Genomic DNA, 16,461 nt, shown 5'->3' on the forward strand with positions numbered 1-16,461 from the left:
TATTTTCTAACATATTGAGAATTATTGTCTCTAGGAAATAATAATAAAGAGAACAAAATAGTGAAATATTATATGGCATGATTTTAATGTTGTGCACAAACCTTTTGGACACTTTGAGTAAATACTTGGTTTGTTTCCGGCTAGCTAGTTGTTGGTAAAGTAAAAGAAACTTCAATTTTTGTCTCCCTTGCATTATGGCCGAAAATCCATAGGCATGGTGTGGGATTGCTTTTGATTTGTTTAATACTTTACACCATACTTGTAAGAAAAGCCTTACTCCTTCACTTTATGGTCTTGACTTTGTATACATTGGATGATATATAAAGAGGGACTTTCTAGTGAATTAACTTAGTTTTTTTCTTGCTTTCTTCTCTCAGTTAGAGCTGCCAAAACCATAGCTTTTGGCTTGCTCCTTCCCTTCATTCTTGTAATTTGAAGCAAGATTAAAGGCTTTATGTGTTGCTCTTCTCTTTGAGGTTTATTTTGTATGAACCTTAAGGATTAAGAGCAACATATATGCAAGTGAAGACTAGCATCTTTGGTGGTATTTCCCTGCTTTAGTGAAAACATTATAGATGGCTTCTTCTTGGAGTTATAATATCATCTTCATCAACTTCCTAATTGCCAAAAGGAACCAAAGTCTTTAAAGCTTGTAAACTTCATCTTTCATTTGTTATGTTTTAATATTTCTATGTCTTGAAAAATGCTCATTGGTGGGTTAAAATGATTTTAGTTTATTCAATTATAAAATGTTTATGTTGTTAATTACGTCAATTTTGTCACTAAAAATAGAGTATTTTTAATAAATAAAACAATAGATTAATAATGTGTTAATTTATTAAAGAATTAATAAATTAATTATAAATTATTTTGGTAATTAATTAAAAGTGATTAAATTAATTAAAAGGCTTGAATATTAATTAATTATAAGGATTCATTGGAATATTCTAGAAGCCTTTGGAGAGCATAGGGTGGACGGTTTTCATGTTGGATAGGGGTATGGTTGGTTTGAATCAGATAAGGATAAACCATAGAGTTTTTATCCATAATATGAGATTCTAACAACTACCTATAAATAGAGGTGGCAAAATCCGACACGACACAAAACCCGATACGAAATCGACACGAAATAAACGGGTTTGGGTAAGATATTTCAACCCGTTTAATTAAACGGTTTGACACGACACGACACGAAAAATAAACGGGTAAGGTTAAGGTTGAGAATTTCAACTCGAATATGACTCGAAAATAACCTGTTTATATGTAAGTTTTCTAAATATTTTAAACAAACTAGAAAGACCAAAAACCAAAACAATACGTAAAAGAAAACATTTGGGTTGACTCGTTTTGTAACGTGGAATACACTTAGCCGTCTTAGTCAAGACTTTCATTTTCAGCTTTTTTGTTATCACCCAAATTACATAGTCCCCTCAACCATTCCCTCCTCCTCATGATCCCTCTATTCTCCTTCCAACTATATTCATTCCATTTTGCTTTCTAAACTTACTATAAATTTAGTCATTTGCCTCCCAACTATTACATATCCTTTCCACCTATCCAAATCATATTATTTCAACATGTTTAATTTTTCACCCTCACATGCCACGACACATTTAAGGTATACCCTAACCCGAAACCCGACACAAACTCGACACGAAAATAAACGGGTTGACATGACACGACACGTTAATTAAATGGGTCGGGTTAGGGTCAAGTTGTCTCAACCTGTTTACTGTTTTGATACGACACGAACCCGACACGACACGTTTGCCAGGTCTACTTATAAATAAATTGTTGGTAAACCCTAGAGCTAGTTAATCTTTACTTTTGTCGTTTTTCAAAGTATGTTGCTATAATAGTAAAACATAGTTTCTAGGATGTATGTGCACTTAGGTATATCAATTTTTGATTTTTCTGTTACCTTTAGATAATGTACTTGATGCTATAAATCCGCAACATAATGAGGCTAAGACAAACTCTACAAGTAACCCACATAAGTCCAGAAACCATCAGGTATGGTTTCGTTTGGTCATTTTTGTGATGTTTTATGGTTCTACGAATGTGGTTAATGTATGGTAAAATGACACTTTTATGGTTACACGTAGTCTTCGTTATCTATGTTTAGGTTATTTTGGTCATATTTTGATACCATACATTCATATTTTGTACTTCAATAACAACTACAAGATATAATAGATGCCAAAATAATTTAGACATCATTAACAACATAACTTCATTATACATGTCATCCCAACTTACAACAACCCCCCCCCCCCCCCCATTTTCTAGTAATACCCAACTTACAACAAAACCCCTCATTTTTCTGCTATTATCCTTGTTCAAAAAAAAACATTTTCTAATTATAACCTCTACGTAGACCATATAAAACAATCATGAACATGAACCAACTTGCAAATAGATAGATTTTCATCTTGAAAGCTTCATCCTTCAATGAATTGCATTGTGCCTCTAACATTGATACTTTTTACCATATTGCACCCACATTGCACCGTGCCTCCAGCATGTTGATACTTCTTACCGGTCCATTGTATCGTGCCTCGAATGCAGTCATACTTCTTAGCAGTCCAGGTATGATGAATTTAGCATACATGGGCAGGTCAACCCACTCGATAACCCACAAACAAATTCCTTCATAAGTCAAACATAAAATCATCTTCTAGGATTCAATGACGTCCATATAATTCACCACTACAAGCTTTCCACAAAAACAAACAACCATTTTGTATGTAAGATCTCAAGAAAAAGAAGAAGAGTGAAGTTAGGGAAGATCATCACCAGTGGAGGATTATATCCACATAGAAAGTTGTTCAAAAGGACCATCCATCCAATTTTTGAAGGGTTTGGACTTTTTCTTGGAAAAATACATACCACAGGGACCATTTTGCAGTTATATATATATATATATATATATATATATATATATATATATATATATATATATATATAATAAAGAAAAAGGAAATAAAGAGAAAAAAGCTAAAGAAACTTACTTTTTTCAAAGATTGGATTATGTGAATCTTCAAATAGATAACTACTTAAATGGAATATTAGACAACAAAAGTCAAATTAAACCAAATAACAGACTAATCAAATTTAAAAATCCAATTATTCTTGCTAGACTTCAACTAACATCTCACTAGGAACAAGACTGATCCTTACTGAGAGCATTCAAATAATGATAAAAAAGAAAATCAACATCGAATGCCCCCACTTTCTCTCTCTTACTTTCTTTCTCATCAATTCATCACTCATGGTACGAGTCCTATTCCACTACTAAACTCATGAATCCATTATTGCTTTTCGGGAATGAGGGTGAGAATGTTCTTGATTTCACCTGTTTATCAGAGCAAACACCCTTTTGATTATAGATGTCAAAAGACATCACCATTCCATTAATAGCAAAAACTAATTATAAACTTGGCAAATTTGGAGCTTTTCTTCATCAGTAAACAAATCTGGCCTTTCCACCCCTACTTCTTGCAAGAAGAAGCAATGGGTGGTAGATTAAAAGTATTTATTCCAATTCTTGATTCTGGGGATGATCCAAGATTGAAGCGCTTGTTATGAATGTCATGTTCGTTTTGCTTGTTAATGGGGTTTCAAGTGATTCTCCCGTTGATCACATTCTTGATTTTATTTGTCGGTGGTAATTCTTTGGCTCTTAGATCTGCAGGTAACTTCAAATTTCTTGAAGATATTTTGATTCTTTAACTGTTTTATATGTTAGCCATGGGGATCCATGATTATAATTCTATGTTCTTGATTTTCCTCACATGGGTTTTCTTGAAATTGTGATTTTAGGATCAAATTTGATGGAGAATGCTAAAATTCTTGTTGATTTTCATCTTCTTTGTTGAAATTTATAGTGAAACTCGTTCATTTAACCAAAGTTCTTGATATTCTTATTCTTGATTCGAGGAAAAATGATCCCCTTATTGACATATTACTTTGTGCTTTACATTATTATTATTCCATCTATTCAATGTATTCTAGTCTACATTTTAATTTTATAGTACCTCCGTAAAGATACACACATCGTAACCTTTTGATTGAGATTTAATGTTTTCTAGTCTTGTAGTGATATAGTACAATCGTAAAAAATACACTTTTGACTTTTTTAATTGAGTAATGAGTTGTTTTGACTACAAAATTTGACAATAATGGTGCTTGTTTTGTGAAAATTTATAATCTTTCTTGCAAATTTTATCGGAAAATTTTAGTTTTTAATTATTAAAATCGAAACTATACTTTTTTTTTTGTGGGACGGTGGTGCTGAGTTAGGTATTGTAGTGCTCCGTGAAGTCAATATCACATGATTAGAGATGCATCACTAATATGACTTTTTGGTCAAAAATATTCATAACTCTAATTTGAAATTTGCAATGGTTTCTAATTATTTATTTCTATCTTATTGTTATTTAATATGATTAATTTCCATTTTACATATATTACATTTATTTTCGCTTATTTGAAATACATTCATATCAATTTCAAAACCTAAAAATATCTCATTTGATTTGAAATGTCAAAACCTAAACATTCGGTGGGGTATGAAGTATGAACCACTTCTTGTTACAGATCATGGTGTTCCACCTGCATCAAGTCCCACTAAAATTCATGCAACGAAATGGATGAAACGAGGTTTTAGGCCTTTTTCTAGCACATCTTTCCAGAGATATCATCATGAAAGATCGAAAATTAACCATATTGCCCCTACACCCTTGTACCAACTTCAACCACCAACTTACGCCCCACAAGGTTAGTTTTGTCATTAGAGAATATCCCGAAAACTAGTCATTATGTAAAGATTTCTCATTGAGTTGATGATCATCTTGAACAGGTCCATTTGCTCCTTCACCATCACCCGTTGATCCAACTAACCGATTCGGTAAATTTTCTATAGTTTAATCTTTTTATCATGTCAACAAATGTTTATTCTTGTAAAAATAACTTACAATTTTATTTCGTTTTGGTTTATATTTGTGCATAACAAAACTGTTTGAATGTGTCATTTCAATTTTTCCTTCAAGTCTGGTAGTCTACCATTACAATGTTGTGTTCGTTACTTTCATTTGTAATTCGTTTACATCATAATGAGCAATAGATTAACGTTGTTACATTGGTATTATTATGTTCAAAGGGCCAACGATATCTCCATCAAGCTACTCGTTGACAAAGAATACAGCTCCTCCCCCAACTCCGGTTTTCACGCTACCTCCACCACCTCCCAATGAAGGTAAACCACAGCGCTGTAAACAAATCAAACCTTTGTCTTATCTATTCAAGCTCAATAGAGTTTAACTTTATCGTGTTAATGTAATAAATTGGTTACAAACTATCTATTTTTTTATTTTTTTTTTAAATATATTATCACACACCAGAAATTTTGTTCACAAAATACCCTAAAGGAATTTTGTAAACAAAACGCTTTACTTGTTTTGTATTTTTTGAAAAGTAGTATTTTTCAATATCTCACATAATTCATTACTAGATATTAACCCAATTTTTTTTTGTTTGGAATAAAAAATTTGATTTAAAACATATATGAATAATCAACTATCTACTCTAATAAATGAAAATTCATTTTGTTACATGTCAATCTTTTATAAGTTTTGACACTTGTCATTTTGTGGTATTTTTGAAATAAATAATATCCACATGTCAATTTTTAGGTTTTTTTAATTTTAAAATTAAAAAGTCACATAATACATATAGCTATATAAGTAAAGTATTAAATGTAATAAATATGATCTTAAATTGCAATAAATATGTTTTTTCCTTTCTTATTTTAAAATTTAATTTTAAAAAATACTTAATGTTTACATTTTGATATTTAATTTTTTTTTAATTAACTCATGTAATATATGGGTCTCACATCCTAGTCTCGTGTACATTTATCATTTTGTTATTTATGTTTAAGAAGTCAAAATTATGAACATGACACGGTTAAATTTTACGTGTAGATTGTACAACAGTGACCTGCGTGCAACCGCTGACATACACGCCGGCGGGATCGCCGTGTGCTTGTGTGTGGCCGATCGAAGTTCGACTACGCCTCCTTATTTCTCCATATACATTCTTTCCATTAGTTTCAGAACTCGCTAAAGAAATCTCCACCAGTCTTTCACTCAATGTAAGTCAAGCCCGAATCATGGGAGCCAATGTCGCCGGAGAGCAGCTTGACAAAACCATCGTTCTCGTCAATTTGGTACCTCTGAATCAAAATTTCGATCCCGCCACCGCGTTTTCGATCTACCAAAAGTTCTGGAAGAAACAAGTTTCGATAAACAGAGCTCGATTTGGAGCTTATGAAGTCGTATCCATTAGCTATCCAGGTTTTACGCACTTACTATCTCATCGTCTAAATGAAGAGCTTCAGAAACTTGATTTTGTATTATTTTGATCTGAAATTAGGGCTTCCACCTTCCCCGCCGTCGTTGCCTTCCAATTCCGATGTGACAATCGGCCAATCGGATTCTGTAAACAGTGATAGAGGAAGGCCGTTGAAGCCTATCGGAGTTGACATACCTAGAAACGGGAAGGAGGATAAGAGTAAGCCAAATGGAAGCATTATGGCGGTGGTGATTTTATCATCTGTTACAGCTTTTGTTGTTCTCATCGGAGCCTTGTGGCTTGTCTTGTTGAAATGCGGATGCTGTTTTTCCAATTCCCGAACAGACAAAGACCCTCGTGGACTTACGAAACCATCTGGTAATCCTCAATTCCATTCCTTTCTCTGTTCCATCCCATTCCATTCCATCAAACACTAACTATGAGAAAGAATTGAAACTTTATTACGTACAGGAGAATCGTTGATAGTTGGAAGCAGGAAAAGCTCAACATCAATGTCATTTAGCTCAAGTTTAGCAGCATACACAGGAACAGCGAAGATTTATAGTTTGAGCGAGATGGAGAGGGCTACTGATACCTTTGATTCGAGTAGAATACTTGGAGAAGGTGGTTTTGGAATTGTTTATAGCGGTGTTCTTGAAGATGGGCGGAAAGTTGCAGTGAAGGTTCTTAAGAGAGATGACAGGCAAGGAAGTCGTGAATTTTTAGCCGAAGTGGAGATGCTGAGTCGTCTTCACCATAGAAACTTGGTTAAACTGTTGGGTATTTGTACAGACGACCATTTTCGGTGTCTGGTTTACGAGCTTGTTCCAAATGGAAGTGTAGAATCTCATTTACATGGTGAGTGACAGAGCAACCGACACGATCCCCTCAGATTCGTTGAAAGAAAATGACCATAATTTTTTTTATTATTTAAAATGTTTCCTCAGGTGCGGACAAGATCCCCCCGCTGAATTGGTGTGCTAGAATGAAGATTGCCCTAGGAGCAGCTCGTGGTTTAGCTTACTTGCATGAAGATTCAAGTCCACGTGTCATTCATCGAGATTTCAAATCAAGCAACATTTTGCTCGAAAACGATTTCACCCCTAAAGTTTCGGATTTCGGTTTGGCTAGAACAGCATTGGACGGACATAAGCACATATCAACACATGTCATGGGAACTTTTGGGTACGTCACCTGTCAGCTATCCCATCTTTTATATATGTTGGAGTCTCCTCTCTCTCTCTCCCATGTCTAACATGGTATCAGAGCTAGTGTCTCCTCTATATATATATATATATATATATATATATATATATATATATATATATATATATATATATATATGTTAGAATCTCACCTCTCTCTTTTTGCTCTACATATCTAACATGGTATCAAAGCTTGGGTCTTTTTATATATATGCTGGAGCCTCACCTCTCTTTTTAACTGTTAACTTTATACAGCTACCTGGCACCGGAATATGCCATGACGGGCCATCTTCTTGTAAAAAGTGATGTTTACAGCTACGGAGTAGTCCTCCTCGAGCTTCTAACAGGGCGAAAGCCAGTGGACCTATTGCAGCCACCCGGTCAAGAAAACCTAGTCACATGGGCTCGACCACTTCTCACAAACAAGGACTCACTCGAATCAATCATTGACCATGACATCATAAACTCAAACACCCCATTCGATAGCATACTCAAAGTAGCAGCCATAGCTTCAATGTGTGTTCAACCAGAAGTATCTCATCGCCCGTTCATGGGCGAAGTTGTTCAAGCATTAAAACTTGTTTGCAATGAGTTTGATGAAATAAGAGAAATGACTCCAAGAAGTAGGAGCCATGGTGAAGAGGTTGATTTTGAAATGATGGATTATTCAGAAGAGACGGGAAGAGAGATGACAAGTGGGTATGAATATGATATGGAGATTGGATTTCAGGGTACGGATTTGAGGGGTGGGAGGATTGAGAATGTGGAGGGGTTGGAGTCTGAATCATTCAGACGTCAGTTTAATTCTGCTCCTTTGAAAATGGAGAGGAAGAAGCAGTTCTGGAGACGATTAAGAGGTTTGTCTAGAGGAAGCATGAGCGAACATGAACATGAACATGAACGTGATCATGTGTTTTCTTCAAATTTGTAAAGATTCAAGGATATAGATTTGATTCAGGGATGTTTGGATGTGGATTTTGGAGATATATAGAATAATCAGAATCAGATAATTAAATGTAATAAAACATGCTGTAAACATTCTGTTTGGATTGGTTATAAGTTGTTTTAAGTATTTGATAAATGTTGATTTTTTAACTAATTAGATAAATTATCAAAAAGATATTCAATTTATTCAAACATTATAAACTTATTACAGCAAGTATTATCCTAACATTCTAATAATCAGTCGCGTAAGTACATCCAAACACATACCTCTATTTTGTAGGTCAACTTCAACCTTATAATAAATATAACTCAATATGAGGGATGTTTTATTGCTAACAGGTTCGAATTGGATAGTGTACAAAAGTTTAGTTAAAAAGATCAAGAAAAATCAACCAAAATGTACACGGTGTTGTCGCATATTGTTTTATATTAACAATACGCTTTTTATATCCATGTGACATGGGGCCTATTTTGTTTTTTGATATCAAGGTTGTGTTTGGCGCGCAGCTAGCTTGTTTTTTGAACTTTTTTAAGTTGTCATGTGTGTCAAACCAAAAAGTAGTTTATAAACTAGCCTTTTAAAAAGCTACTTAGACTAGCTTCTATGAGCTTTTTAAAAAAAATTCAAATACACCCTGAGTTAATTATAGAAATACATTCTTTTAAATGTCGTTTTATATCTTTCAGCTAACTTTTCAGTTAATTTTACCAAACGTTATTTTTTATCAGCTACCAGCTGACTTTTATTTAACATGTAGTTTTTCAGCTATCAGCTAGCTTTTCAACTGACAACTAGCTCTCAGCTAGTACGCCAAACATAAACCAAATGTAAAGTCAAACCGTTAAATGTCAAACCCCTAACAATCATACCACCAAATTCCTTTTTAGACATTTTTATGATTTATTTGTTCAAAAAAATTAAATTTTATCATTTATATGTGAATACCAAATGTAAATCCTTTTTGGGTTCGTCCTAAAATAAATGCAACATTTCTGGTTAGGTTTAAATTTACCTTTTTGCCTATCAGTACTCCTTCCGACCTCTTTTTGTCGAGTCAAAGATCACGTTTATTGCTTTCAATGATCTAACCACTACAGTGGGCATTAATGCCACCGACATATGTTGTTTTAACATTTATTTCTTTCTTTTTTCTAAAAAAAAAAAACTCAAATTTAAAAAGAAAAAAAAAGTTTACAAAGTACAAACTTAAAGCAATTATATTAAACAAAAAAAAGTAAATTCAATTAGGAGGTGTTTGGGATATCTTTTTGTCTTCAAAAGTCCTTTTTGCAAAAGGACTTTTTGTAAAAGGACTTTTTACAAAAGATGTTTTTAATAATGTGTTTGGATTAGGTTTTGAGTAATTTAAGTGGGTTGAAAAGTTACAAAAAGACACGGATACCTACTTTTCAAAATGCTACTTTTCCTTCTTTCTCAAAAGTTGGTTTTAAAAGATCTTTTTTCATTACCAAACATATTTTACCTCATTTTTAACTTTTTGGAAAAGATAGAGGCCAAAAGTTAGTTAAAAAGATAAAACAAACACCCTCTTAACTAACACCCTCTTTAACTACTTCAAAGTAACTTCTAGCTTTTAACTTTATGTTTTCCGTCATTTTACACCCGTAAAAATTTACAATACTTTCACTGCACAAATAAAAACTAAACAGCTCACAACTTTAAGATAATTTTGCCAAACATTCCCCTAATGTTCTGAATATGTCCGAATCAAAAACAGAACTATAAAAAAAATCCATAGCGAAATCAAAACGCAAGCCAACTTAAATCATTAACTTCAAAATTTTATTAGAATAATGCCAATCAAAAACACAAGTTTTTCAAGTTTGAAAAAACTAACAAAACAATTTTTTTGTTAAAAAAAAACAATTCCATACCATATATCTTAAAACGACCAAATCCAACACAACCACATTATACCCCCAACGTATACAACAAGTCACTTACACATCCAAAATCACAAGTTTCTTTCCCCTTGATACAACCAAAATCGGCCAAATCTATGACAAAAAGAACACACACATACAAAAAATATACGCATATCCTATTAAAACTCTATTGCCTTCTCACATGTCACATCTTTTAAAAAAAAAGCCCATGACACGTTTTTTTATCCGCCAAAATAAACAAGTTTTTTTTCATAGATACAGAAAGCGGGTTATTGGGTTTGGGTGAGAAATTGATGTTTATTCATAAATCTTTGTTGTGTGATCTTGATGTAGGGCTAGTGTACTCCATTTCATTTTCATTAGTTACTTCCGATGAAGCAGTTGATGAAAAACCACTTGTACTCCCTTGAATAGTTTGTGGTGTTGGGTTCACGGGCCTTTCCCCTTGTTCTGCTAATTTTCTAAGAAGATTCGTCACTGTTGGAATGAATTTTGTTGATAGTGACAAAATCCCCGGAAGCTGTAACCAAACCAAAAGGGTGTTTTAGGAAATACAATTTTTATAAAATTTAAATGTGTGAGTTTTTGTTTTTTGAAAGTTGAATTGAAAACTCACAGCGCCATTTCGGAATTCACCAGATATGTCTAGTTGGACCCATAAAGCTTTTGCAAGAAGATAGCTTACGAATATAACAAGCAGCCATAAAGGATTCCTAACCAAAAAAATAGAATTTAATATCAGTGGAAGTGACAAGAGAAGAGTGGTTTAATTTGATGAAAAAGACGAAAATAACCTCAAAAGAGTCATGAACTCGTTGAATCCAAGTACCACCATGGCAGCGATAGCCCATGGTGGTGGTAACCAGTTGTTATTGCGTTTATTAGCTTCCTGAAAAAACCATGGCAGACAAAATTACCAATCTACCCTCACAATTCAATCTAAATAAATATAAAAGATTTATAAAAAAAATACCTGGGAAGCAATAGCTTGAGTGATTGTATATTCGGTTTCTTTTTGAAATTGACTCCACAATGATTTGCATTGAACAGGAGTTATGAGTGTTTTTGTAGGTGGAACCTGAATGCAAGCGAATATAAATAAAATGCACAAAAGAAAATAGTAAACAAAATTTTTTCTTATGGGTAGATTTATATAAGTAGAATATTATTATAATAGGAAAAATAAAAATGAAAGAAGAATGGTATATATATAACAAAGAAATTGTACCTCTTCCCATGTGCTTGAGGCCAATGGGTCTGAAAGGGTAGTCTTATTATTAGTGGCTTTTTTGGGATCCACTAATGCAAGGACTAAAGTGTCCCCAATTGTATCATTTTCTTCATCCAAACGAATTGCAGCCAACACAGAGAGCAACTTTAAAGACTGAATGAAACATAAATATAAATAAATTAACAAAAATAAAATAATATATTTAATATGAAATTTAGTTTTAATGAAATGATTCTTACAGAAGAGCGAGCCATTTTAGTTATTGCTCGAATATCTTCCTTTCCAGTCCAAACTCGTGGCATTGAATCATTATCATGGTTGAAAATCGATGTAAATCTGTAGAATGTTTTTGGAAGGAAAGGAATTTGTTAAAGGAATTGGAATATAAAGGAATCACAAAGGTATGGTGAAATCCATGAAACATGGAATTTGAAGGGATTCCAACAGAATTCTTTTGGCAACCAAACACGACATGGAATGGAATCCCGAATTCCAATTCCGCTGAATAAAACATGCATACAGTACCTTTCTTTCATACGATACAAAACTTTTGCAGATTCTTCTTTTGTCTTCCCTTCAACTACCCCTCTTGCGTAATTTTTCAATTTCAAAATCATTTCCTCTTTTTCTTCTTCATCCATTTCAAAACCAGAAAGTGCAAAAGAGAATTCGGAAACAGCTTTTTCAGTTACTTGATGAAGAAGTTTCCTTATTGCAGCCCATGTATCATCACTACCACCTTCTAAAAGAGCTTCAACTGGACCATATAATCCCTCTTTCAATTTTGTCTACAAAAAAAAATGCATAAATTCACCAACAAGATTTTATAACACTTGTATAATTTACAAACTAATATTATTTACCTCATATAGTGCATTAAGTTCAGATAGTTTAGCTGTTCTAACTTCAAGAATATGTGAATCTAAATCGCGTGAAAATTTATCTCTTATTTTAGACGAATCCCACTTTGCTTGTTTGATAATGGCATCTGTGTTTGAATGAACATTAGTCAAATATATCTAATATACATAAAAGGGTAAATCTGGAAATATACCTTCACATTGTTCTTCAAATAGTCTTGTGAATTTTGCAGTGTTGTCACGTGCAGCAACTGCAAACCCTTGTCCACCATTCAATGCATCAATAAGAGCTTTTTTGAAGTTTTCCAATGTCCCAGATTTTATATGTTCCAACATTAATTGGTAGGCTGGTTGAACAAGCTGAACATAATTTTAAAAATAATATAAATATAAATAAATTAATCACATGTAGCAAACTATAAACGATAATCATATCAAGTTATCAACAAACAATAAGAAATACAAAAAGCATTACTTGCAACAATTTCTCTTCCAATTGCTTTCTCTTTGCAGATCTAACACTATCTTCAAAGTATGTTGCCTCTTCATCATAACTGAAACCAAAATATTTAAAAAATAAAAATAAAAATTGAATCTTAATGCCTTCACACGAGGTTAAAAAGGGATTTTTTTTTATTACCTGGATAAAGATTTGTTAAGTAGTGAACTAAGCTTCTTTCCAAAGCCTGACACATAACCAGATTGTACAGCTTCTTCTAATTCAAGCCAATTCTGCAAAATTTATTTAATTCAAATATCTAAAAAAAAAAAAGAAGGTTTTAAAATAACTCATTACCAAAATATGTACCTCATTTGTAACAAAAGAAGAATATTTCTCATTAGCAATTTCTTCACATCGTACAGTTGCCACCATCACCTGAAAATTTGACAAAAACTTTTAATATCTTTTTACATTATGTCAAATTTTATAAAAAAATGTGTAATATTATTACCTTGTGAGCTGGAAGATCAAGGTCTTTGTTCTCTTTGATGACTTTCCAGATTTGTTGTGCACTGAAGGAAAAACCTGAAGCAGGAACTACCCCTCGCCTATCACCTGCTAAACCACCAGGGGCAATGGAATGGAAAAACTTTTGCCTCAAATCAGCCACCTTCAAAGACAGGAAAGTAAATAACTAATATAATTATAAATGTCTCAAAAGGGTATAATTGTAAATATTTGAAAAGGGACAATACCTGCTCTTTAAATTGTTCTTCCTTCTCTTCATAACTAGACAGTGCAACAACTTGAACCTGGTAGATATGAAATTATTTATATAAGGAAAGAGCAAATATACAAGAAAAAAAAAAGATGATTGAAAATTTGAAATGCTGTATTTTGGCATCTTACATTGAAAAATTCACTCAGTGGGGTGTGTTTGTGGGCTTCTGGCTTAGGAACAGAATCCCATATCTACAGAAAAATAACATATCATTACAAGTTGTATGTTTATGAAATAATAAAATATATATGAAAAAAGACAAAAAAATACCTTTTGGATATCTTCCCTCAAGACAGGCTCTAGGTTTTCAAGAGGTGTCTGAACAGAAATAAAAAAGGAAAACTTGCATCAGATTATATAAAATACATGTATACAGCAGTAAGATAAAAGAGACAAAAAAAAAATTACCCTTGTTTTATCGCGTATAACAAACATTAAAGTTGTTTTACGTGGACTAAACAACCTCAACATAACCTGAAAAAACATGAACCATAAGATCGATGAACATATCATAAATAATGTATAAAAGTAATAAAACTATAAATATATAGGTGCAAAAATCATACCTGGAAAACAGTTTTCAGAAGAGGTTTATTTGCAGCCTGCTCACGCCCAATATCATGACACCACCTATGTAACACAAATTTATCAAAAAAATAAATTACTTAAAAGTGCACAAAAAGTTCAGATTTTTACCCATTTATCTAGAGAAACCAGTAAACTTACATGTTTATAAGCACTATATCTGAAACAGCAAGTGCAAAAAGTGCACTCTGTTTTTCAAATGCAGTATCATCCTGAAGAAGTAGCATAATGTTAATAAATTAAAGCAAGAAAATAGAAATAAGAAAAGAAAATAAAAGTTCATAATAACCTCTCCTCTCTCTCTTCCATCAGTGCCCTCAAGATCCATAACAATGGTGCAAGGTTCAATAGCAGGACATCTTGCTATCCAAATACCTTTAGTAGTCTGAGACCTGTTAAAAGAGAAATCAGCAAATTGTATGCCAAGAATATAAAATAAAAAGAAAGAAAAAGAACACATGCCTTCCCCTATAAGCATCCATTTCCCTGAAGTTGGTATAAAAAAGATTATTTAGAAGTGTGCTCTTCCCTGTCAAATTGCATATATACAACAATGTCAATGGCATATTAGTAAAAAGTTAAATACCCCTACAAAACTGCTAATAATTTTCAAAAAAATAAAGGACCTAATCTTTGAATTCATACCGCTGCTCTGTGGGCCCATGATAGCTACAACAGCATAAGAAAGTCCACATTCTGCCAGTTTGACTTGTTTGATAAAATTATCAAGTCCAACTGCATTGAAAGTACCATCCCCTTCTATCAGGTGTGTGGAGCAACATTCAGCTTCTATATCTGAAAAACAGATCACTTCCATGGTTACAAATGAGTTGGGAACTTTATATAAACTTATGAACTTTCAAATTGGTTTCAATTCAGAAGCATAAGTTCACATGATCTAAAGTTTAAGATTTTGATTGATAGTAAGAAGAAGATAGTTATATTACAAACCCTTTGAGTATTCATAACCTAATTGTTACTGGTTACTATTGCTAATGGCAGGTATTGCTCATTCTTATCTATGTTTTCAATGAGGGAAAGCTTAAATTAGCTAGGCAAGTTTTATTGATTTAGGTTCACTTCACCTTGTTTCATTGATAATTTTTCCAGATCCAATCATGAACACGGTTTTTAGTCTATGACTGATTTGCAAACTCTCGTGTTTTGCATAATAATGGAAAAGAGATAAACGAAATCAATTAAGTCGATGAAAGATCCGACATGCTTATGCTTCTGTCAGAGAACGCTACAAGCTTAAGTTAAGAATCAAATTTGAGTCAAACCGAATTCAAAACAAGAGCAATCAATAGCACCGAACCGCCAACTAACATCAAAATTGAAGCACAATCACAAAGGATTTGAAATTTCTAGCGTTACAGGACTAAAATAGTATCACTAAGAAGCGATTTAACTGCATCGATTGAATCAATCATTTGAATACTAAATACTAGGGTTCTGACTTGGAAACTGAAGAAGAAAATCATTAGAATTCAAAATTAGAGATAGTATTCTACATCAAATGAACAGCTTACCCATGGAGAAGAGTTAGAGCTGGGATTTGATCTTTGCTTTTTGAAAGAAGAAAGAAGAAGCAAACAGCGTGCGATCTCAGACAAGTATAAATCCCCTCTTAATTTGTGTTCTTGGACTTCTTGAAAGGTGGGCGTCACACCACTGTCTTATGATATTCAAGATTTTCTTTGGAGAGAAGTAATTGAGAGTAATAATAGGCATGTAAATACATTAAAGCGGCTGTATACATTATTTTTCAATTATGTCGTTAAAAACTTAAAATAAAGTTATCTTAAGAAATTTTGTAGGATGTTTGAACATATATATATTCATGTATTTGTATTTTCTTTTTCGTTTTTTTATTAGGGTTTTGGATATGAAAGTCTTTAAATTTGACAAATTTTGTCGGTTTTATTTCTATGACGATTTCTTGTCGGTTTATATCTAAAATTTGCTAAGATTTTTTTTTATCTTTTGTCAGATTATCATGGAAAGAAATTTGCAAAAAAAATAACCTTAAATTTACAAATCTTTTATATTTTGTTTTATATTATATTTATCTACACAGAAAAATTTATTTATACACGAAAAAAAAAAGAAAAAAAAAGTTTGACTAAACATCACATAAATACGTTTTT

At 32.7% G+C, this 16,461-nt stretch overlaps 2 protein-coding genes across 2 annotated transcripts; one reads left to right on the forward strand and one right to left on the reverse strand.

Annotated features, from left to right (window-relative positions):
* Positions 1-3,220: 3,220 nt before the first annotated feature.
* Positions 3,221-8,631, forward strand: LOC145107987 (receptor-like serine/threonine-protein kinase ALE2). The gene is made up of 9 exons (XM_079044962.1): positions 3,221-3,694; positions 4,600-4,779; positions 4,862-4,909; positions 5,162-5,257; positions 5,985-6,356; positions 6,436-6,732; positions 6,826-7,212; positions 7,302-7,539; positions 7,815-8,631. Exons 1-9 carry the CDS (start codon positions 3,589-3,591, stop codon positions 8,488-8,490), a joined length of 2,400 nt encoding a protein of 799 aa, XP_078901088.1. The 5' UTR covers positions 3,221-3,588; the 3' UTR covers positions 8,491-8,631.
* A 1,777-nt stretch (positions 8,632-10,408) lies between these two features.
* LOC145107988 (protein ROOT HAIR DEFECTIVE 3-like) lies at positions 10,409-16,027 on the reverse strand. The gene is made up of 23 exons (XM_079044963.1): positions 15,844-16,027; positions 14,957-15,106; positions 14,774-14,840; positions 14,601-14,703; positions 14,453-14,523; positions 14,293-14,356; positions 14,135-14,200; positions 13,997-14,044; positions 13,855-13,917; positions 13,701-13,757; positions 13,457-13,615; positions 13,312-13,380; positions 13,144-13,235; positions 12,979-13,057; positions 12,698-12,863; positions 12,507-12,631; positions 12,169-12,431; positions 11,883-11,979; positions 11,641-11,796; positions 11,386-11,490; positions 11,207-11,301; positions 11,029-11,125; positions 10,409-10,932 (listed from the first exon to the last, which is right to left on the reverse strand). Exons 1-23 carry the CDS (start codon positions 15,845-15,847, stop codon positions 10,714-10,716), a joined length of 2,415 nt encoding a protein of 804 aa, XP_078901089.1. The 5' UTR covers positions 15,848-16,027; the 3' UTR covers positions 10,409-10,713.
* Between the last annotated feature and the right edge of the window lie 434 nt (positions 16,028-16,461).

This window comes from Lactuca virosa, chromosome 4 (assembly GCF_052849685.1).
Source record: "Lactuca virosa cultivar CGN04683 chromosome 4, Lactuca_virosa_CGN04683_v6, whole genome shotgun sequence".
Taxonomy (NCBI): domain Eukaryota; kingdom Viridiplantae; phylum Streptophyta; class Magnoliopsida; order Asterales; family Asteraceae; genus Lactuca; species Lactuca virosa.

Bases quoted from the DNA above. Each gene is read 5' to 3' on its own strand.
- LOC145107987 (XM_079044962.1), top strand. From the start codon at position 3,589: ATGTCATGTTCGTTTTGCTTGTTAATGGGGTTTCAAGTGATTCTCCCG. The intron at 7,213-7,301 runs GTGAGTGACAGA...ATGTTTCCTCAG, and splicing joins TGTAGAATCTCATTTACATG to GTGCGGACAAGATCCCCCCG. The intron at 7,540-7,814 runs GTACGTCACCTG...AACTTTATACAG, and splicing joins CATGTCATGGGAACTTTTGG to CTACCTGGCACCGGAATATG.
- LOC145107988 (XM_079044963.1), bottom strand. The intron at 14,201-14,292 runs GTATGATTTTTG...ATGTTTTTTCAG, and splicing joins TTCTGAAAACTGTTTTCCAG to GTTATGTTGAGGTTGTTTAG. The intron at 14,045-14,134 runs GTAATTTTTTTT...ATTTCTGTTCAG, and splicing joins TTATACGCGATAAAACAAGG to ACACCTCTTGAAAACCTAGA.